Source organism: Scyliorhinus torazame, chromosome 19, assembly GCF_047496885.1.
Source record: "Scyliorhinus torazame isolate Kashiwa2021f chromosome 19, sScyTor2.1, whole genome shotgun sequence".
Lineage (NCBI taxonomy): Eukaryota > Metazoa > Chordata > Chondrichthyes > Carcharhiniformes > Scyliorhinidae > Scyliorhinus > Scyliorhinus torazame.
This window is the reverse complement of record NC_092725.1, coordinates 129121652-129145172: the sequence shown is the minus strand read 5'-3', so window position 1 is coordinate 129145172 and position 23521 is coordinate 129121652. Positions and strand designations below refer to the sequence as shown.

The 23521-nt window shown below is 54.2% G+C and overlaps 1 protein-coding gene across 1 annotated transcript in view; it reads left to right on the top strand.

The window, feature by feature from the left end:
• Positions 1-23521, top strand: part of cped1 (cadherin-like and PC-esterase domain containing 1) — a 345650-nt gene that overhangs the window by 141708 nt on the left and 180421 nt on the right. The window contains exons 8-9 of the mRNA XM_072485221.1: positions 7948-8020; positions 14659-14826. Of these exons, the coding sequence (XP_072341322.1) occupies positions 7948-8020; positions 14659-14826 (241 nt within the window). The remainder of the gene's footprint in view (positions 1-7947; positions 8021-14658; positions 14827-23521) is intronic.

Below are 23521 nucleotides of genomic sequence, written 5' to 3'. Positions count from 1 at the left end.
TGACCCATTAGTAAAACCTAGCGGAACTACTCTCTCCAAGACTCAGACAGAGTTGAGAGGGGCTCGCCGCTAAATGCAATGCAATCATAAGATCTGTGGGCTGTTTGCAAGGATAATCCAGGGAACTACAGGCCGGTGAGCCTTATGTCAGTGGTAGGGAAATTACTGGAGAGAATTCTTCGAGACAGGATCTACTCCCATTTGGAAGCAAATGGACGTATTAGTGAGAGGCAGCATGGTTTTGTGAAGGGGAGGTCGTGTCTCACTAACTTGATAGAGTTTTTCGAAGCGGTCACAAAGATGATTGATGCAGGCAGGGCAGTGGATGTTGTCTATATGGACTTCAGTAAGGCCTTTGACAAGGTCCCTCATGGTAGACTGGTACAAAAGGTGAAGTCACACGGGATCAGGGGTGAGCTGGCAAGGTGGATACAGAACTGGCTAGGTCATAGAAGGCAGAGAGTAGCAATGGAAGGGTGCTTTTCTAATTGGAGGGCTGTGACTAGTGGTGTTCCGCAGGGATCAGTGCTGGGACCTTTGCTCTTCGTAGTCTATATAAATGATTTGGAGGAAAATGTAACTGGTCTGATTAGTAAGTTTGCAGACGACACAAAGGTTGGTGGAATTGCGGATATCGATGAGGACTGTCAGAGGATACAGCAGGATTTAGATTGTTTGGAGACTTGGGCGGAGAGATGGCAGATGGAGTTTAATCCGGACAAATGTGAGGTAATGCATTTTGGAAGGTCTAATGCAGGTAGAGAATATACAGTGAATGGTAGTCCGAGAGATCTAGGTATACAGGTCCACAGGTCACTGAAAGGGGCAACACAGGTGGAGAAGGTAGTCAAGAAGGCATACGGCATGCTTGTCTTCATTGGCCGGGGCATTGAGTATAAGAATTGGCAAGTCATGTTGCAGCTGTATAGAACCTTAGTTAGGCCACACTTGGAGTATAGTGTTCAATTCTGGTTGCCACACTACCAGAAGGATGTGAGGCTTTAGAGAGGGTGCAGAAGAGATTTACCAGGATGTTGCCTGGTATGGAGGGCATTAGCTATGAGGAGCGATTGAATAAACTCGGTTTGTTCTCACTGGAACGACAGAGGTTGAGGGGCGACCTGATAGAGGTCTACAAAATTATGAGGGCCATAGACAGAGTGGATAGTCAGAGGCTTTTCCCAAGGGTAGAGGGGTCAATTACTAGGGGGCATAGGTTTAAGGTGCGAGGGGCAAGGTTTAGAGGAGATGTACGAGGCAAGTTTTTTACGCAGAGGGTAGTGGGTGCCTGGAACTCGCTACCGGAGGAGGTGGTGGAAGCAGGGACGATAGTGACATTTAAGGGGCATCTTGACAAATACATGAATAGGATGGGAATAGAGGGATACGGACCCAGGAAGTGTAGAAGATTGTAGTTTAGTCGGGCAGCATGGTCGGCACGGGCTTGGAGGGCCGAAGGGCCTGTTCCTGTGCTGTACTTTTCTTTGTTCTTTGTTCTATTTAGATTGTCAGAGGAGCTTTCAGCTTTCACATCTTAATGTTTGTTTTACTCTGTAAGCTTCACCATAAAGCCTTTGCCAGTGACCCCTTTCAGTCTTAACTAGAAGGGACTGTATCTCCCAGTTTGTGATGCACACCAACATTCAGCTGGCCACTAATTCCCAGTTTTCCAGTGCATCATCCTTCCCACTGATCTCAACACAGAAAACACAAAGGAGCTCACTCAGGGCATTACAGTGAAAGCTAGCCTTCCTCATTATCGAGAACATATTGATTGCACGCATGTCGCTATCAGGACATCTGAACACCAGCCACCTGCATTCTTGGATTATTACCAGGTTGTTCATGCCCCCACCCTCCCACTTGCTCCCTCTGCTGGTGTATTGATGTCAATACCATATTCGATTACCACTCGGGGCTGAGGGATCCACATGTGGCTTATGACACCCCCTCTGCAACTGCACTATACCTGAGCAACATGGGTAGAAACCAAACAGTGGGACTATCAGGGTGATTACTGAGCTGCTGAAGCGGAGGGTCAGGGACCTTGACGTGTCTGGATAGTAGGCCCCAGAGCCTCCCGCATTGTGGCCCTACGCCGTATGTTAACGGTTTGTGTCACCTCAAACAAGAAGGTTTGTGTAACCATCTTAGCGGTTTAATTGCTCATCAATTCCCCTGCACTGCAAAAAAATATATACTTTATTCAGAACTGAGTTTCTGCCAAAGAAATGCTGCTGGTCAAAGAAAAAAAGAGGGACTGAGATAGCTTGAAATCCAATCTGAAGAAATATGGTAGTGACATCAATACACCAGCAGAGGGAGCGAGTGAGCCAGGTTAGTTTGACTCCATTCCGGTGGTTCACTCCATAAGAGCCCATCCAATTTCATAGTTGGTTGTGTGTTGAAAGGTGGCACAAAATTAATTTTTCTGTTTTGGTATATTGTAAAGAATGAAAAAAACTTTAGATTTTTTTCGATTTCCCTTTCATAAAACTGCGATTCTGCTTAATCATATTATGATTTTACAAATGCTCTGTTATCGCATCCCGAAGATTCTAACGTTTTCCCTGCTTACTGCAGTTACCTGATTTCTCTCTCTCGCCCTCCTTTCTTGAATAGCAGGGTCATCATATTTGCTGTCTTCTAATTCACAGAGGCTGTCCGAGGGTATCAGTAAACCTGGAACATCAAGATCAATGCATCCACTACCTTTGTTGTCACCTCTTTCAAAGCCCCAGAGGGTAGGCATCCAGGTCCAGGGGATTTTATTTTTCGGCTTTTATTGCCACTAATTTCTTCAGTGCTTTTTAAAAAATTACTTTAAGCTTCACATCCTCAATGGACCTTTGGTTCGACATCATTTTGAATATGCTCTTTGTGACTTCTGCTGTGGAAACACAAAATATATCCATAGAATCCCGACAGTGCAGAAGGAGGCCATGCGACACATCGAGTCCGCAGTGACCCCCCGACATAGCACCCTGACCTCGGCGCATTCTCTTGCCCTATCCCCGTAACCCCACCTAACATTTGGACACCAAGGGGCAATTTGAACAAGGCCAATCTACCGAACCTGCACATTCTTGGACTGCGGGAGGAAACCGGAGCACCCGGAGGAAACCCACACAGACACCGGAGAAAGGGCAAACTCCACACAGCAGTCACCCGAGGCTGGAACTAAACCTGGGTCCCTGCCGCTGTGAGGCAGCAGTGCTAACCACTGTGCCACCGTGCCGCCTGTTTATTTGGAGTCTCCACCATTTTTTATTCCCCATTTGGGGCAGCACGGCTGCATTGTGGATAGCACAATTGCTTCACAGCTCCAGGGTCCCAGGTTCGATTCCGGCTTGGGTCGCTGTCTGTGCGGAGTCTGCACATCCTCCCCGTGTCTGCGTGGGTTTCCTCCGGGTGCTATGGTTTCCTCCCACAGTCCAAAGATGTGCAGGTTAGGTGGATTGGCCATGATAAATTGCCCTTAGTGTCCAAAATTGCCCTTAGTGTTGGGTGGGGTTACTGGGTTATGGGAATAGGGTGGAGGTGTTAACCTTGGGTAGGGTGCTCTTTCCAAGAGCCGGTGCAGACTCGATGGGCCGAATGGCCTCCTTCTGCACTGTAAATTCTATGATCTATTGTATTTTCTCCTGTCTCTGCTTCTAAAGGACTCACGTTTACTTTGTTAAAGTCTCCCTTTTTACATATGTTTATATACTTCATGCAAAATTATTCTAAAATCCTACTCCCTCTTTATCAAATTCTTTGTCATCCTTTGCTGATTTTTATTGCACTCGCGATCTCCAATTCGTTTTGGCAACATTCTTCTATGTGTCCAGCTAACACTAACCTGAGGTTCTCTGGTTCGCCGTGAGAAATCATGTAAAGCTTTTAATCCTCACGGAAATGTGGATTCGTTGAAAATTATGAACTATTTCTTTAAATGTTTGCCATTTCTTCATCTCCTGTTGTAAATTTTAATTTCCCAACCTTCTTCACCCAAATTGCCTTCCATTCCTTCACAGATGGCTTTGTTCAAATTAAAGACATTAGTTTTGGACTGAATTGCATCACCCGCAAACTGTAATTTATGGTGGTAATAATGGAGAAACTGTCTTCATTTCATTGTCACTAATACGCTAAACTGACATCAACTTCTGAAAAGCAGATACGGGGAGAACGTGACCCAAGCCGGGAATCGAACCTGGCACCCTGGAGCTGTGAAGCAACTGTGCTAACCACTGTGCTACCGTGCCGCCAATGTCCAAGACACAGACTCAATGGAGGTCCTATCCACACACAACAGAGCAGGGCCAGAAGAAACTGCTTGGCTTAGGGACTATGCGTTCGCTAAATAAATAAACCTATGTCAGTTTCCACCTTAACACCATGTGCATGTGTAAACCATTTATTTCACTGTCTATAAAGTTCAGTTAAAAGTAAAGGACCATTTTATTTCCCGGTTTGTTGTCCGTCAAACTACTTGAATGTGATGGATGCTCACAATGATTGTTGACACCATTGTTGCTCAAGGTTTGGAAATCTCCTTGATTTGGTGCCAGATTCAACCAATGTTGGGAAAGGAGAAATTTGTGCAACAAAGCAATCTTTGTGGGCATCTCTCTTTAAGGCCTGAAGAGAGCACCATTGTTCCATCACTCTGTGAAATCTGGGTCATTACGAAACTAATATATTATGATCACTATTTCCAGAGGATACTTTACTATAAATCCCTCCCTAACAGCACAGAGGGTGCCGATTTCAGCGGTTCAAGAAGGTAACTCACCACCACCGTCTCATGGGTAGCTAGGGATGGACAATAAATGCTGGCCTAACCAACAACGCCCACATCCCATAAATTAATTTTTCAAAAACATACTTGCCTCTATTCGAGGCTAGAGTTCTGACTTCCCTCTGTTAGGGATCAAGGATTCCAACCTCCTGATTAAGCATCCTCAAAAAGGGTGTGGGGATTTTGCAGGGTGATTCGCACTAGGCGGGTGATGATCGAACTGCTCTGGGTGATCCGCAGGGGAAAGCTGGACATCCCTCTCTGTGGGTGTCAGGCCCTGGGATGGTCTTGCCCAGCCAAGCTCCTGTCTGTTCTCTTTGGTAACCTCTGGGCTCAGTTGTTGAGACCCATTGACTGGGGTTCAGCTGAGGGGTCAGGAGGTGGGGGGGGGTGGTTATAAAGGGACCTTGACTTCTTTTCGGGCAATCCGGTTCGGGCGCTAGCACAGCTGGAGAGTTACAGCTTCCAGTGCTAAGTGCCTTTGGTTGGCACAGCAGCGGGTGGGCAGTTAGCCCCTGAACATGGGCCAGCCTTTCTGGGCCAGCACAGTAGGCGAGCATGGCATCCAGGTTGGTTGGGATCCATCTGCTGGTCAGTTGAGTGGTCAGTGCATTGTCTTTTGGGACACTGCTGCCCTCTGGGGGATGGTTTGCTCTTGCTGTACCTCCGGGTGCCTTATCAACTACATGAGGCATCACCCTCGCTCTTCCTGCGCCAATTCGGGAACTTTTCTGCTCCATATCTAAATATGCCATAAAGTGGTCAACAAAATGAATCACTGGCTTCCTGGCCGGGGGCTTTGGCTTTGCAAGGGGGTGCTCTCACAGCACATTCCATGTCCTCTGAAACACGACTGCCCTCATTTGGAGCTGCAGCTCCAGCTACCCTTTCTGGTGGCTATTCAACTGGGGGAGGCAACTCCGTCCCCTTACCTTTCTCCTTATTGGTTTGAGCACTCCCGTTGTCCCTATATAACTCCGGAAAGAGGATTTTTGTCAGCCATACTCCAGACTTTCCTTTATACTGTGTCTTCTTCCAGGTTCTTCGGCTATGTGGGGCCTATCCCTCAATATTTCGTTCCCAGCTTTAAGACATCTATGGCCCCTATTTTATTTGGGGAATCTGTTTCAGATTCTAGGGGCCCTCTCTGGATTCTGACCCGGCTTCGGCCTTGCTGCCTTCGAGCAGTTCTCGCTCAAGGTATACACGTGCTTGTCCATGCTTTAGGACCCCTGGATCTTCCTCGGCCTTGTGCCCTGCGGCGTATTTCTGCTGCTCGGTCTTGGCCTCTTTTCTTTCCCTGGTTAGCACCTGGCTGTCAGCCAAATCGTTACCAAGGAGGAAATCAAGTCACACCGCCGGTATCTTCGCGACAATCCCAACTGAAACAGGGCCTGAAACAAGGCCTCACTCTCGATGGACCTTGTCGAGCGGTGAAAACACAGATTCTTGTCCCGCCCCGCTGATCAGGGCTTTGGCCTTCAGAGAGGACTGGAACTCATTTCGGGGGGGGGGGGGGGGGGGGGTTGGAGGTTGGTCAGTTTTTCAATTCCATCAACAGGACGAGCTCCCACAACCCCTCATAGGTGCGTGCGATATTTAGAGATCTTGTCCTGTGGCCAAATACGATTTGTTCCAACCGTTCAGGTGTGATGTCTGTTTGGATTGGCTTCTGACGGGCGTTCGTGAATTGTTGCCTCTGGGACTAACTCGTAGATACTTAGGACGTCAGCCGTAGTCTGTTAATAATTCAGGAACCCCTCAGCGGCAGCCTGGAGTGGGCTCAGACAGCTCCCTCAAATTAAAAGTGTCCAGATCTCGGGGGGCCATTTCAGCTTTCCTGTCTCCTAATTTCTCAAAGGCGGTAAAAAGATTACTCCAAATTTGTGAAGGGATCTCACACACCTGAAGGCCTCAAAGAGTGGTTCCGGCTTAGGGGGATAGGGGACTCTTCCAGGTAGGGAGAGATTTCCCCTCGCAGAGGCTAGTTCTCTGCTCCCTCTCCCCCTTTGGAGCCGATAGCTCCATTTCCAGCTGGTTCGTGATGCAGAGCGAGGCCAGCAGTGTGGGCTCGATTCCCGTGCCGGCTGAGGTTATTCATGAAGGCCCCGCCTTCTCAACCTCACCCCTCGCCTGAGGTGTGGTGATCCTCAGGTTAAACCCCTCAAAGGGGAAAGCAGCCTCTGGTCACCTGGGACTATGGCGACTTTACTTACTTTATGTACCTGTCCTTATCAGGTGAGAGATTGTGTGAATTTTAATCAGCAATGCAACAGGAAAAGGACTATTGTAAATCTGTAAGACACTGGTTTGGTGACATATGGTGAAGACTTTTTCAGTTTGGGCACAGGCAGGATTCTGAGAAGTGTAAGGGTATCTATACCCTTTGTTGTGTTATGTACTCTGGGATAACACAGGCTGCAACTGGATGCAGCTTTAACCAAAAGATACTCCAGACCTTGAAGTTAGTTCAGTCTGATTTATTGAACCGGTAGCACAGTTAGCACAGTTCTCTATGAGTTCGGCTCTCTGCTAACCTAAGTGTGGTTACTCTGTCTGACTGAACCAGACTAGCTCTTAGCCACGTGCTGGAGGTGCGAGACTGTACATACACCCTGGCTCACTCTGTAGGTGTTCATCAGTGGAAAGAGGCGGAGTGTGAGTGCCTCGTGCCTTTTACAGTGAGATACCACCCCTGAGTGTCCTGCCTGCTCATTGGTCATGTCCTGTTCTCTGTGTTCATTAGCTGCCTGTCTGTGCCTGTCTGTATACCATTATCTGCATGTCTGCATATCATGACACCCTTTCCAATGTTCCTCCAGTGGATGTATAGCAAGCAGACTGATCCACAAACTTTAGTTTTCCGTCTGCAGCCATTAAAAAAATTGCTCACCCTTCCCCCGCAGCCCCACCAGTGTCAAGGACTAGTTTGTAAATTTAAAAAGAATACATTTTATTGAAAGACGTGATAGTGTTTCATTCCTAAAGTAAAATCAATCGCTTGTGTAAGAAAGTGTATATTCATGTTTTGACTGCCCAAATCTGGTTATAAAAACATGCAATGATGACCATTCTATATTGTTTGAATTCTGACCAGGTCACGTTCTGTGTATTTAGTGTACTGCCGGTTAAATGTACTGATGTTAATTTAACTTTTTCAGATGTTGTTCATGTTTTCAGCTGCTGGCCTTTGACCTTAGCTTTGGGGCATCTGCCTATCCTGTGGTTGTTGAGGTAAGATTATGTCAACATTTTATCAAACAGTCATACTGCAATCTTTTGGTCATAGAACATACATAGAACATAGAACATACAGTGCAGAATGAGGCCATTCAGCCCATCGAGTATGCACCGACCCACTTAAGCCCTCACTCCCACCCTATCCCCGTAACCCAATAACCCCTCCTAACCTTTTTTTTTTAGTCACTAAGGGCAATTTATCATGGCCAATCCACCTAACCTGCACGTCTTTAGACTGTGGGAGGAAACCGGAGCACCTGGAGGAGACCCACGCACACATGGGGAGAACGTGCCGACTCCGCACAGACAGTGACCCAGCGGGGAATCGAACCTGGGACCTTGGTGCTGCGAAGCCACAGTGCTGTCGACTTGTGCTACCGTGCTCCCATAAATGCCCATAATGCTAAATCAAATTAAAGTTATTTTTCTGCATGGAAATGTCACGTAAAAGGTATTATTCCATGAAATGGGATTCTGTGGATTTTCTTTGCTGATGTAACTCCGTATTCAGAGATTGTTGGCGCCATCTACCGGCCACATCGTGATGTTGCCATTAGATGTCGGGAGAGGCCTTCTGCAGGCTTCCCGGCCGAGCCAGTAAACCTCGCGAGATCTACATGGACATCGCAACGCGATCAGGATCCTGCCCACAATGGGCGTGGCCAGGCCGCGACATGCCTAAGTAGATTTTAAACCTACAAAGGCGTACTCACCCAGGATCGACCGGACTCCAGGCACATAATGGCCTTCCCAGGGAGTCCCCAGCCGGGTACTGTTCAGTATTGGTCCACGCAAACGTGGCCCAGGCGGAACGGCGCCGGGGGGTGTTGTGTTGGGTGTTCTGGATCCGTGGAACACAGATAGGTCACCAACACTTGAAATAGTGCAACACTATTTTATTGACTCATTAACTGTTTAACATATTCTAACTGTGGGTTAACACGATACTAGCTTTAACTAAAGACCTTTGCCTTGTCCTAACCAGTTGATGCACTCAGCACATGGTGAATGTCTGTGTTGCAGGCTGTGAGCTCTGTCCTCCGAGCTAGCTGCAGCTCGAATGAGCGGGAACTCTGATACGCCCTGTCTTTATAGTGCGTGTGCTCTCACTGGTGATTGGCTGCGGTGTTGTGTATATTGATTGGTCCCACTGTGTGTCCATCAGTGTGTGTCTGCACCATGATATACTGGTGTATATTATGACATCTCCCTTTTATAAAAAATGTACCTGTGTGGCAATAAATAGTGTGTGGTGAGAATGTCCCTGACTACGTGTGTGCGAAATATTTACAAGACTATGTACATGAGAACTAAGCTATTTACATGGGGAGGTACCTGGTGCAGAAAAACAGTGGGCGCAATTCTCCCATCGTGAGACTAAGTCCCGGCGCCGGAGTGAAAACCGGAGTGTTTCACTCCGGCGTCGGAGGCCGCTCCCAGCCCCTATTCTCCCGTCCCCAGGGGGCTAGGAGCGGCACCGCGTCATTTGCGCGCGCCAGGCCTTGCCGCCGCATAAAAGCCAACCCGCGCATACACGGTCGGCGTCCTCCCCGCGGCCGCCCCGCAAGAAGTTGTCGGATGGATCTTGCGGGGCGGCGGAGGAAAGGAGGTCCTCCTTCAGCGAGGCCGCCCGCCGATCGGTGGGCACCGATCGCGGGTCACACCCCTTTTGAGTCCCCCCCCCGGTGCAGGAACACCCCTCCCCCCGCCCCACAGGCCGCCCTCCCAGTGTTCCCGCGCTGTTCCCGCTGGCAGCGACCGGGGCGAGATTCTCCGACCCCCCGCCGGGTCGGAGAATCGCCAGGGGCTGGCGTGAATCCCGCCCCCGCCGGTTGCCGAATTCTCCGGCACCGGATATTCGGTGGGGGCGGGAATCGCGCCGGTTGGCGGGCATCCCCCGGCGATTCTCCGGCCCGGATGGGCTGAAGTCCCGCCGCTAGAATGCCTGTCCCGCCGGCGTGGATTAAACCACCTCTCTTACCGGCGGGACAAGGCGGCGCGGGTGGGCTCCGGGGTCCTGGGGGGGGCGCAGGGCGATCTGGCCCTGGGGGATGCCCCCACGGTGGCCTGGCCCGCGATCGGGGCCCACCGATCCACGGGCGGGCCTGTGCCGTGGGGGCACTCTTTTCCTTCCGCCTTCGGCACGGTCTCCACAGTGGCTGGATTCTCCACTGGCGGGATTCTCCGTTGCCCCGGCAGCGCACTCATCCCAGGGATTTCCCAACGGCTTAGGGCCGCCCACAATGGCAAACCCCATTGGCCGGCTGGCAGGAGGGAGAATCCCGCCCCCCCCCCCCCATACTTAGAATATTTTCTGGTGTGGGCAGCTAAACCCGCCAGGTTGCTCCGAGATTGCACTTTTTACAGGGTTCCCAGATCTCAATGTTAAGTTGAAGGTCCCCCACTGTCACAGATATCGCAATCCCCCCCCAACTCTCAACCCCAGAGGGGCAACCTCCCCCCCCCCACCCCCCACCCCCAACACCGCAACACCGCCCAGGCATGAGGGTGACCCAGCCCCACCCCAATCCATCTCGGCAGCATTGGGACATCCCTCCCCCTCCAGGTGGGCATACTAAGGGGTTGCAAAGGCCCCACCCTCCTTTCAGGCACCCCTCCGCCCCCCATGTACCCACTTCAACCTCTCTCTCAATTCCCCCTTTATACCCACCCTTCATACCCCCCATTCTTCATACCCCTTTCATGCCCCACTTCACACCCCCCCCCCCTTTCATGGCCATGGCCCTTCTTGGCACCTTGGCACTTCCCCTGGAAACCTAGCGCCCTTGCAAGTGCCAACCTGGCAGATTGCCACTGCCCTGACCCCAACCACCTGGGGGTTCCAATGGCCATCACGCTGATTTCTATTGATGGTGGCCAGCACTGATCGGTGTCGGCTTTCCGATGAGCTGGTGGAGCCGGTGACTCCCGGGCACAGGGTGATTCCGGCTTGGAGTGGGCTGCGCATATTTAAATGCGTGTTATGACTAATCTAAATATGCAGGTCTGGATCACGGCCCGGGAGAGCCTGATCCAGATTGTGCCGGGTACCACGGATGGGGAGTATTGCGATCAGGTCGGTGCCCCCCGGGTCTCTCCTGCTATCCAGCGGAAATAGCGGCATCGGCGCCAGGCACAATGAGAAAAATTGCAGAAAATAACTAAATCCACCAGAGGTCAGCAGAGCACAAGTGATCTGAGAGCTGAATGATACTTGCGAGCTCAGACTCAAATGTCCCAGATGTTTTCCGATATTCCAATACTCCACACGGTCACGAGGGGGGATACTCACATCTGGAAATGCAAAGATGAAGTCAGTTGGCCCCAAATTACGTCAAGACTTACACCGGTATCAACGCTGATCTTGACAATGGAAATTTACGCCCCAAAACCTTGTACTTTTGCCTCTGATGCTGGAATGCAGCCTCTGAGTGTAAAGGCAGCAACACAGATCGGGGTTATAGTGATTAGATGCTATTCCCTGTCCTTGCATTTTCAGAGGAATTTTTTGAAAAACATTGCACAGCCAATCATTGTCAAACTCTCGAATCCCAGTTGCGCCAATAGCAGATTTGCTGCAGAAAAGGCCGTTCATGTTCTAGTAGACAGTAAGAAGTCTTACAACACCAGGTTAAAGTCCAACAGGTTTGTTTCGATGGACTTTAACCTGGTGTTGTAAGACCTGCTGGACTTTAACCTGGTGTTGTAAGACTTCTTACTGTGCTCACCCCAGTCCAACGCCAGCATCTCCACATCATGTTCTCGAAGGTCCTTGGCCAGTATTGCAGTAAGGGAGAGCCGAGTATATTTGCATTATTTACAGTACGTACATAATGAGTTATTGGGAAGGTAAAATGGCCTTCTGCTCCCTACACTACCTCGCACACGACTGTCAGTGCCACATAATCATGTGCCGCATAGATTAGCGTATCCATTCTGTTAATCCTTTTTTCTACAATTCAGTCCAGAAGAATGATGGATGAATTGCGGGATGATGACAGCACTATGTTACTCGAGAAGGCTGACACCAAATCAATGAACCCTCCTCAGGATCTTTCAAGGATTCCATTGAACGAAGCACCTTCACCTCCACCCATACTGCCGCTCCGGAGCCTGAGCAACCCCCAGACTAGGCCCCCGGCCCGGGGGGTGGGGGGCTCGACCCACTCAACCATGTCCAACACCTCGCGACGAGCATCAAGCATAGGATAATATAGGGGGAGTGGCCGGGGTGGGTGGGTCCAACTGACCCCAGCCATTGACGATCGGGCCATTCTGTTCTTCGTCAAGCCTGATGCACCCAGTCTCCAAATCAAGGTTACTAAAGCATGGCCGCCGATCTTCAAACTCAATCAGGAACTCGCCTCCCCACTTTCTGCCAAGGACCGGGCTCGCGGACACACCTTGCCCGGCCCCTATACCTCCCCCCGCCCCGATCCCGTCAGGATAAACGACACGTCATGCAACAGGATCTCAGCGTCTCGAAGGCGGGCCTTTACCAGGCAAAGTGTTCTTCTGAATTCGAAAACACTCTCCTGCACCTCCACCCTCCTCCCAAAGGATACCTTTTACATCTGCAAAGTAAGCTCCAGAGGCCTGCACCACAGAGCCAGGATTAACATCTAGAACCACATTCTCAGTGGTGGCCGTCATCCAGATGTGCACAGCACCATCGCAGTGAAAGCCCACTCACTAACAACTACGCCACAGAATGCTGGGCCCCAACTCAAATGAGGATTTTCTACAATTTGTCACAGCTCCGCTTTGCAAACTCCAATCAGGATCCTCCATGGACATAGTGCAAGACATATATCCCAAGGAAACAAAATATGAAATGGGCACACCAGGATAAAATGAAGGATTACAAGATGAGCAGGGCCAGAACTCGTGAAAATGCAGCTGCTCCTGCACTCTCATCACACGACCCCCCCTCCCCCATTTCCTTTTTCATTGCACCCTTACACTTTCCATAGTCTATGCTTTCGACTTTCTGCAATTGTAGTAAAGACTTGTGCTCCAGAGCTTGCCGCACCCCTAGCCAAGCTATTCCAGTTCAGCTGTAAGATTGGCATCTACCCGGCAATGTTGGAAATTGCCCAGGTATGTCCTGCACACAGAAAGCAGGACAAATCCAACCCAGCCAATTACCACCTCATCAGTAAAGTGAGGGAAGGGAAGGAATCATCAACACCAGTGGTATTAAACTGCACTTACTTAACCTGCTCACCAACGCTCAGGTTGGGTTCTGCCAGGGTCACTCAGTTCCTGATCTCAGTACAACCTTGGTTCAAACATGGACAAAAGAGCGGAACTCCAGAGGTGACAGTGACTGCTCTTGGCGTCAAGGCAGCAGTTGACCAAGCAAACATCAAGGAGCCTTAGCTAAACTGGAGACAATGGGAATCAGGGAACACTCTCCACTGGTTGGAGTCATGGACTGGCTCAAAGGAAGATGATGTTATGGTTGGAGGTCAATCACTTCAGCTCCAGGACATCACTGCAGGTGTTCCTCAGGGTAGTGTCCTAGGCCCAAACATCTTCAGTTGCTTCATCGATAACTTTCCTTCCACCATAAGATCAGAAGTGGGAATGATTGCACAATGTTCCGAACCATTCGCAACTCCTCAGATACTGAAGCAATTCATTGGCAGCAGTTTATGTAAATGGATTGTTCAGATTGGTGGCAGATCTAGCACACTAGGTATTGTTATATATTATATTATATTTTATATCTGTTGCAGTGTTATTAAAAATCTGGGTTAAGGAATATATCTGATGAAGTGATATGATTAAAGAACCTACGTTAAGTGTGTCTGCTAAAGCTGTAATTAAGGAGTTGTAAAAGGTGAAGAAATCATTGATGTTAACCGCATACTTGGTTACAGATAATGGGCCAATGAAACATTGTTTATTTTGGATGGTTCCCTGGGGTATAGATAATTTGAAGGGTTGTATTTAGTCCCAGCTAAGCAGATCACATGACATCATAGTAGTATACAGATGATGGAATTAATGGAAGGAGCCAGATCTGACTGTACTTTTGCAGTCTATTGTAGGATTTTAAATTGAACAGCAGTTTTGCCAAATGCTGTTACGTTGAGCAGAAGTGTACTGGATCTGGTCTTGAAAGGAACACTTGCCAAAGGTCTACCCAGATAAGCAAGTAAACCTGTTTTGTTAACTTTATTTATAAGTGGCATTTGACATTTGCTTAATGAAAGTTAGTAGAAGGTATAGAAAGTACATTTAATTTTATCCTTGTGTTTAAGAACTGTTTAAGTGATCATTGTAAAGCTATTCCTTTGATATTAACTCTGTTTTTAAATTAACATTTGTTTGAACATAAAATATACCTGTGGGTCAGGGTCATCACTCCTGGGACGAAGTATCCTTTCCTCATTTTTACTAATTTAAAAAAATTGTTTGGGGTTCTCCTCCAGTATCCTAACGAATGTTGAGGTCTGGTCCTGAATTTTAACAGCACCAGGTGCTTTATTTGATGATAGCTTGGCCTTGATGTGAGTACATGGGTCAGGAATCTACACATATTCAATTACTTTGGCGACATATTTATACTGCGAAGCATTTCAATGAGATTGATGAAATAAAGTCATTAACATTCTTTTGCTTAGGTGCACCAACAGCCAGTCTTTGAAGCAGATGACAGCATAGCTTTTGCAGATCGCATCACTAAAGATTTCATACTGGAAGATACTTTCAGATTACTGTTATCTGGGACCTCTGTAGTGAGTGAAATATATGATGCGTTAGAAAATATACGACGATCAGTAAAATTGAAGGTGAGATTTTATTGTTGTGTTTATGCTCTGTAATAATAATAATTTTTATTATTGTCATTACATTAATGCTGCAATGAAGTTACTATGAAAATCCCCTAGTTGCCACATTCCGGTACCTGTTCGGGTACACAGAGGGAGAACGTGCACAGACAGTGACCCAAGCCAAGAATCGAACCTGGGAGCCTGGGGCTGTGATGAAACAGTGCTAACCACTGTGCTACCATTTATATTCATCTGCCATCAGCTGAATCGTTCAGAGCCTTTGGAGGGCTTATTACTCTGTTAGAGATCCACAGCACAGAACCCCATGCCATTCAGTACAACTGATCTTTGCGTTTGAACTTCACATGAACCCCAAACTCCTCTATCCCCGTATTCTCTTCCATCTCGTGTATGCACCAAGGCTTCCCTTAAATACATCAATGCTATCATCTTCACCATTCCGTACGCCAGCAAATTCCACTTTATCACCGCTCTCTGTGTGAAGAAATTCCTTCTAAAATCTTTGTTTGATCTGTTAGTATTTATGCTTCTCCCGGACTTGCCCACAAGTTTGTCATATTTCATGGCACCAGGTAATGAGGGAACTATTTCATGCGGCCTATTTCCTGAACAATATTGGACACTTGTGCATTCCTTGAATAGTGCTGTTAAGGATCATGTAGAAGGCTAATTTCACTACTGCAATCAGTGACAGGACAAGCCTTGTTTTTAGCACTTATTCGTGGAATATGGGCATGGCTGGCAGGGCAGCATTCATTGCCCTTGAGAAGGTGGTGGTGGGCCCCTGTCTTGAAACCCTGGATTCCTTGTGCTGTAGGTACACCCCTAATGCTGTTATGGAGAGACAGTCGAGAAACTGGGCTTTTGAATAATTGGGAATCTTTTAAATATCTGTGCCCTGTGACAAAGGTTCTTCAGCGATTTTCCACCAGTTCGTGATGTGAGTACCCACCCGAAATATATAAATATCTGAAAGTGAGCTGGGGTCAGGGGTGCATCCATGCAGTGAGCAAAAGTTTGGTCTTCCCCCAAACCCTCCAGCGGCTTTTCTAGCCTCATAGTTAAGGTGCGTCATTCTCCAACCCCCCGCCGGGTCGGAGAATCGCCAGGGGCTGGCGTGAATCCCGCCCCCGCCGGTTGCCGAAGTCTCCGGCACCGGAGATTTGGCGGGGGAGGGAATCGCGCCGCGCCGGTTGGCGGGCCCCCCCCGCTCGATTCTCCGGCCCGGATGGGCCGAAGTCCCGCCGATAAATTGCCTGTCCCACCAGTGTGGATTAAACCACCTTTTGAACGGCGGGACAAGGCGGAGTGGGCGTCATTTCCGCGTCAGCTGGCGGGGCAACAAAGGCCGTTTCCGCCAGCTGGCGGGGCGGAAATTCCTCCGGCGCCGGCCTAGCCCCTCAATGTTGGGGCTCGGCGCCAAAGATGCGGAGCATTCCACACCTTTGGGGCGGCGCGATGTCCGTCTGATTGGTGCCGTTTTGGGTGCCAGTCGGCGGACATCGCGCCTTTTCGGGAGAATTTCGCCCAAGGTTCTCAACACTTGAGCGATGCTCTTTGGCCTTTAGTGAAAGAACAGCTTATTCTGCTGGCTGCTTTTGATCAATAGAAAGGCATTCATGGAGCTCTGCTTTGCTGCATTGACCAACGGCATGAGCAGTGAGGTATGGGTGCTCGCATGGACCACCTGCTTTGGTGCTTGCCTGGATGTGCCGGGGAAAAAGTTTCACTCCAACTTTGCAGGCACACAGTCGGACGATACAGCAGGACCGTATCCACCACCTTTACATTCCTGAGTCTTCAGCTGAATCTTTCAGAACCTTGGGCGAGCTTATCCAATGAATGTTAGCCTTCTTTGACCACAGAGCACATGCATCAACTTTAGAGACAAAGGGTGAGATTCTCCGACCCCCCACCGGGTCGGAGAATCGCCGGGGGCTGGCGTGAATCCCGCCCCCGCTGGTTGCCGAAGTCTCTGGCACCAGAGATTCGGCGGGGGCGGGAATCGCGCCACGCCGGTTGGTGGGCCCCCCCGCGCGATTCTCCGGCCTGGATGGGCCGAAGTCCCGCTGCTAGAATGCCTGTCCCGCCGGCGTAAATTAAACCACCTACCTTACCGGCGGGACAAGGCGGCGCGGGCGGGCTCCGGGGTCCTGGGGGGGGGCGCGGGGCGATCTGGCCCCGGGGAGTGCCCCCACGGTGGCCTGGCCCGCGATGGGGGCCCACCGATCCGCGGGCGGGTCTGTGCCGTGGGGGCACTCTTTTCCTTCCGCCTTCGCCACGGTCTCCACCATGGCGGAGGCTGAAGAGACTCCCTCCACTGCGCATGCGCGGGAATGCCGTCAGCGGCCGCTGACGCTTCTGCGCATGCGCCGCCCGGAGATGTCATTTCCGCGCCAGCTGGCGGGGCGGAAATCAGTCCGGCGCCGACCTAGCCCCTCAAAGTTGGGGCTCGGCCCCCCAAGATGCGGAGCATTCCGCACCTTTGGGGCGGCGCGATGCCCGTCTGATTGGTGCCGTTTTGGGCGCCAGTCGGCGGACATCGCGCCGTTTCCGGAGAATTTCGCCCAAATACTCTGGAGTCTGAGCACCAATTCTCAGAAATCTCAAATCTGGGGCGTCATTCTCCGACCCCCCGCCGGGTCGGAGAATGGCCGTTGGCCGCCGTGAATCCCACCCCCGCCGAAGTCTCCGAAGGGAGAAAAGTCGGCGGGGCGTTAATGGCGCCGCTGCCGCGGAGAATGTCACGGGTCTGCGCAAGGCAGCCGATTTTCGGCCTGCCGATATTCTCCCTTCCGGATGGGCCGAAGTCCCGTCGACGTGATGACCGTTCACGTCGACGTGAATCAAACCTCCTTTTCATCGGCGTGACCCGGTGCTCCAGGCTCACGCCGACCAGCGAGGAGGTGAGTGACGGCCTGGGGGGTTGGCTCTGGGCAGGAAATGGCGTGGCCGCAGACTGATTGCGTGAGGAGAGGTGTGTCTCAGCTTGTGTGTGTGTGTGTGCGGCGGGGGGGGGGGGCGGGGTGGTTAGAGTAGGCTGGGCTCCGGGGGAGTGCCGGGAAGGGGTCCGTGCTGGGGTGGAGGTTGGGGGGGGGTCCGTGCCGGGGTGGAGGTTGGGGGTTGGGTCCGTGCTGGGGTGGAGGTTGGGGAGGGGGTCCGTGCTGGGGTGGAGGTTGGGGGGGGGTCCGTGCCGGGGTGGAGGTTGGGGGTTGGGGAGGGGGTCCGTGCCGGGGTGGAGGTTGGGGGGGGGGGTCCGTGCTGGGGTGGAGGTTGGGGGTTGGGGAGGGGGGTCCGTGCCGGGTTGGAGGTTGGGGGGGGGTCCGTGCTGGGGTGGAGGTTGGGGGTTGGGGAGGGGGTCCGTGCCGGGGTGGAGGTTGGGGGGGGGGTCCGTGCTGGGGTGGAGGTTGGGGGTTGGGGAGGGGGTCCGTGCTGGGGTGGAGGTTAGGGGGGGGGTCCATGCTGGGGTGGAGGTTGGGGGTTGGGGAGGGGGTCCGTGCCGGGGTGGAGGTTGGGGGGGGTCCGTGCTGGGGTGGAGGTTGGGGAGGGGGTCCGTGCTGGGGTGGAGGTTGGGGAGGGGGTCCGTGCTGGGGTGGAGGTTGGGGGTTGGGGAGGGGGTGGAGGTTGGGGGGGGGGGTCTGTGCTGGGGTGGAGTTTGGGGGTTGGGGGGGGGGGGGGTCCGTGCCGGGGTGGAGGTTGGGGGTTGGGGGGTCCGTGCTGGGGCGGAGGTTGGGGGTTGGGGAGGGGGTCCGTGCCGGGGTGGAGGTTGGGGGGGGGTCCGTGCTGGGGTGGAGGTTGGGGAGGGGGTCCGTGCTGGGGTGGAGGTTGGGGAGGGGGTCCGTGCTGGGGCGGAGGTTGGGGGTTGGGGAGGGGGTGGAGGTTGGGGGGGGGGTCTGTGCTGGGGTGGAGTTTGGGGGTTGGGGGGGGGGGTCCGTGCCGGGGTGGAGGTTGGGGGGGGTCCGTGCTGGGGTGGAGGTTGGGGAGGGGGTCCGTGCTGGGGTGGAGGTTGGGGAGGGGGTCCGTGCTGGGGTGGAGGTTGGGGGTTGGGGAGGGGGTGGAGGTTGGGGGGGGGGTCTGTGCTGGGGTGGAGTTTGGGGGTTGGGGGGGGGGGGGGTCCGTGCCGGGGTGGAGGTTGGGGGTTGGGGGGTCCGTGCTGGGGCGGAGGTTGGGGGTTGGGGAGGGGGTCCGTGCCGGGGTGGAGGTTGGGGGGGGGTCCGTGCTGGGGTGGAGGTTGGGGAGGGGGTCCGTGCTGGGGCGGAGGTTGGGGGTTGGGGAGGGGGTGGAGGTTGGGGGGGGGTCCGTGCTGGAGTGGAGGTTGGGGGTTGGGGGGGGGGTCCGTGCCGGGGTGGAGGTTGGGGGTTGGGGGGGGTCCGTGCTGGGGTGGAGGTTGGGGAGGGGGTCCGTGCCGGGGTGGAGGTTGGGGGGCGGGTCCGTGCCGGGGTGGAGGTTGGGGGTTGGGGGGGGTCCGTGCTGGGGTGGAGGTTGGGGAGGGGGTCCGTGCCGGGGTGGAGGTTGGGGGGGGTCCGTGCCGGGGTGGAGGTTGGGGGTTGGGGGTGGTCCGTGCTGGGGTGGAGGTTGGGGAGGGGGTCCGTGCCGGGGTGGGTGATGGGAGGGCAAATGAGTTGGTCCACCTGGCCAGGTGCCAGCCTCCAACAGTTGGACCCATGCGGTCCATGCCACCTGGCTGGGGGGAGGAGGGGATATGGGCAATGATGACATGTCGTCGTTCCCCTCCCCCCCACCAGGCCGTCAAGTTTTCAGACCATCCAGCGATGTTGGCCGCCGTGGTGGCAGCCGCTCATGTCTATGTTGCCCTGGATGAGGAGGAGGAGGAGCGTGCCAGAGAGGCGGCGCAGGCTGCCGCAGAGGGGCAGGCGGCAGCCGCCCAGGCTGGAGGGACACCTGACCGACAGGACGAGGAGGGGGAGGAGGACGTCGCGGCCCCACGGCAACGGAGGCACCCGAGGGCGCCCCGTGTGTACCGGCCCCGGCAGTCATACCAGGACCTCACGGACCGGGAATGCAGGAGGAGACTCCGGATGAGCCGGGAAACCGTGGCACACATCTGCCACCTGCTGGCACACCTGTCACCGCGTGGCACTGGCGGGGGACACCCTCTCCCCGTGTCCGTCAAGGTTACGGTGGCCCTGAACTTTTATGCAACAGGGTCATTCCAGGCACCGAGTGGGGACCTGTCCGGCATATCGCAGACATCGGTGCATCCGGGCAGTGACAGATGCCCTTTATGCCATGGCGCACCGCTACATCCGCTTCCCCGTGGACCGGGCCAGCCAAGATGCCCGGGCCGTGGGCTTCTCTGCCGTTGCCGGGTTCCCCATGGTCCAGGGCGCGATCGATGGGATGCACGTCGCCGTGCGGCCACCTGCAGAGAACAGGGCCGTGTTCACTAATAGGAAGGGGACCTATTCGATGAATGTACAGGTGGTCTGCGACCACCGCATGATGATCCTGCACGTCTGCGCCCGTCACCCAGGCAGTGTACACGACTCATTCGTGTTGTCGCGGTCATCTATCCCCGGCATGTACGAGGGACGCCATCCCCGGCTGAGGGGCTGGTTGCTGGGCGACAGGGGCTACCCATTGCGATCGTGGCTGATGACGCCTATACGGAGGCCACGCAATGAGGCGGAGAACCGCTACAATGATGCCCATGTAGCGACAAGGGGAGTGATCGAGAGGTGCTTTGGCGTGCTGAAGATGCGTTTCAGGTGCCTGGACCTCTCTGGGGGCGCCCTCCAGTATCGGTCAGATAGGGTCGGCCGCATCATTGTGGTGTGCTGCGTCCTGCACAACATAGCCCAGCAGAGGGGCGATGTGCCACAGGCAGAGGAGGGCGGAGTGGAGGAGCACCAGTCCTCCCCAGATGAGGGGGATGGGGGCAATGGTCAGGGCAGACGGGGTAGACACAGGCGGGTGGCTGTCCACCGTTACCGGCTGGCCCAGCGGGCACGGGACAGACTGATAGACGCCCGCTTCACTGACTAGATGGGCGTGGGAATCGGGTAGTATGGCCACAGACCGCACACCATGGCAACAGCCGACCACCCACACCCCCCACCCATCCACCCACCCAGCACCCTCACCCCCCTCCCCAACCCCACACACCCCACCCGCATGCACACCACCCCCCCCCCCAATTGCCGATCCACCAGCGGCACAACGGGCCGGGCTCACCCAGTTGCGGGTGGACGCGTGTCTATCGCAGGCCATGGAGGATGATGACAACCCGCCCTGCGGTGAGCTCCTGGCTCCACATCGTTGGACTATGTCTGACCCATGGCCACAGTACCACCATCCACCCGGACCATCCCTGCATGCGGCTGTGACACTGCAGCGCACGGTCCCGTCCTCTGCCCGGGGGATGTTGATGGCGGCCCAGGGGGAAGGGGGCAGACTCACCTGGGGCTGAGGTAAGACCACCCGTCACACACACACTTGCGCTCAACGTACATGACACGCCCGCACACTTTGGACAGAGCACAAAGGCAGCTTCGGTAGGTGTAACATTGACTTTAATAACCAAAGGAGTTCATGCACGTGCCCTAGCCCCTAAAACTCATCTGTGCCCTGCACCCGTGCCAACTTACTCAGTGTCTAATTGTTTGGCCTTACGGGCCCTTTGACTACGTCTACGTGGTTCCCCAGACGGTACAGCAGAACTGGAGGTGGACTCCTGTGATTCCTGCCCTCTGACACTGGATCCCTTTGGCGGCCGTTTCCTGGGGCGTCCTGGCCTAGATGGGCCAGGCTGCGGCCCAGGCGACTAGGATGGCGAGCTGCCAGCCTGTCCTGCCCGTTGCCCACCCGATGCACCTGGGACGGAAGGGGGGGAGTCCGAGGTGTCGCGGTGTACCGGGACCTCCCCTACAGAGGGAGCCGGGACGGACCACACCACCTCTTCCTCCCTCGGGGTGCCCAATGGCCCCCAGGCCTCTACATGGGTGGGGGATGCGAACGGACTGGCCATCCGACGCGCCCCCGACATCTGGCGCTGCCAGTCCTGGAGGCCCGTGCTGGTATCGACAGGGGTCTGCAGGTTTGCAGCCATGGAGCCCAGGGGGTTGTCAAACCCTGTCTGTGACAGTGCGACGCCGGCTCGCACATGGCCACTGGCGCCGATGCCCTCAGCGATGGCCTGCTGAGACTGGGCCATGGCCTGCAGAGACTGGGCCATGGCCTGCAGAGACTGGGCTATGGCCTGCTGAGACTGGGCTATGGCCTGCTGAGACTGGGCCATGGCCTGCTGAGACTGGGCCATGGCCTGCTGAGACTGGGCTATGGCGTTGAGCGCCTCTGCCACCCGTCACCCTATTCGCTCGTCTCCGTGTCGGTGGTTGCATCGGATCTATGTGTGGGTGTGGTAACTGCAGGAACCCGGGATCCATCTGGGCGGCAGATGTTCGCTTGGCCTGGGCTGCCCTCCGACCGCCCGGTCCCTCTGCTGCTCCTACCTCCACCTGCTGTACCGGGACGGCTGTGTTGTGCGCACCAGTGAGTGTACCAGACGCCTCATCACTAAAGTGCCCAACCGTGGTGAGTGTTTCTGCGATGGTGCAGGGTGTTGGTGACAGCAGTGGCGTTGTGTCGTGCTCTTCGTCCCACTCTGACTCCATGGCACTTTGGGGTGGGGGTTCGTCTCCACCCATCCACTCTGAGTCACTGTCCGGTATTTCATCTTCCTGGGTAGTGCTGTCCCGGGTAGTGCTGTCCCGGGTAGTGCTGTCCCGGGTAGTGCTGTCCCGGGTAGTGCTGTCCCGGGTAGGGGTGTCCTGGGTAGTGGTGTCCTGGGTAGGGGTGTCCTGGGTAGGGGTGTCCTGGGTAGGGGTGTCCTGGGTAGTGGTGTCCCGGGTAGGAGTGTCCTGGATAGTGGTGTCCTGGGTAGTGGTGTCCTGGCTCAGATGTGACGGGGGCCTGTGGCTGCCCCCCTCATCGCTGGATGGTCGCTCCCGCACGTGACGGGGCTGTCGTCTCCCTGTTGCTCCAGGTCTCTCCGTCTCCCGTGGTGTGCGAGGGGCATCCTGCGGGCGTCGCATGCTGGAGGGTCCGGGTCTCTCCGTCTCCCGTGGTCTCCGAGGGGCATCCTGCGGGCGTCGCATGCTGGAGGGTCCGGGTCTCTCCGTCTCCCGTGGCCTCCGAGGGGCATCCTGCGGGCGACGCATGCTGGAGGGTGCGGGTCTCTCCGTCTCATGTGGTCTCCGAGGGGCATCCTGCGGGCGGTGTGCATCTGCGGGGATGGGTGCCTGGACGTTTGGTCCTGCGATACACAATGAAGCATGCATGGTTAGACATCAGGCAGTGATCAGGTGATACGGGGGAGGGGGATATAGGGGAGGGGGGATATGGGGACGGGCTGTTGGTGGCTCACTTGCTCGTGGGCCCCCGACCTCTGCATCAGCAACCTCCCGGTCCTCAGGTCCGCCAGCCAGTTCCAGGGCCCTTTCCTCGTGTACGGTCAGTGGCCTCTCATCAGCGGGCCCTCCTCCAGTCCTCACATGCTCCCTATTGTTGTGTGCGCGCTTCTCCTGTGGGGTGGGGGGGGGGGTGGTGGCAGGGGTAAAAGGCAACAGTGTTAGGCAGGTATATGAATGCACGCCATCGGTTGCGCGTGCATTGCAGAGGTTAAGGTTAGGGCTGGATTCACTTGGGGATATGGGGGATATGGGGGAGGGGG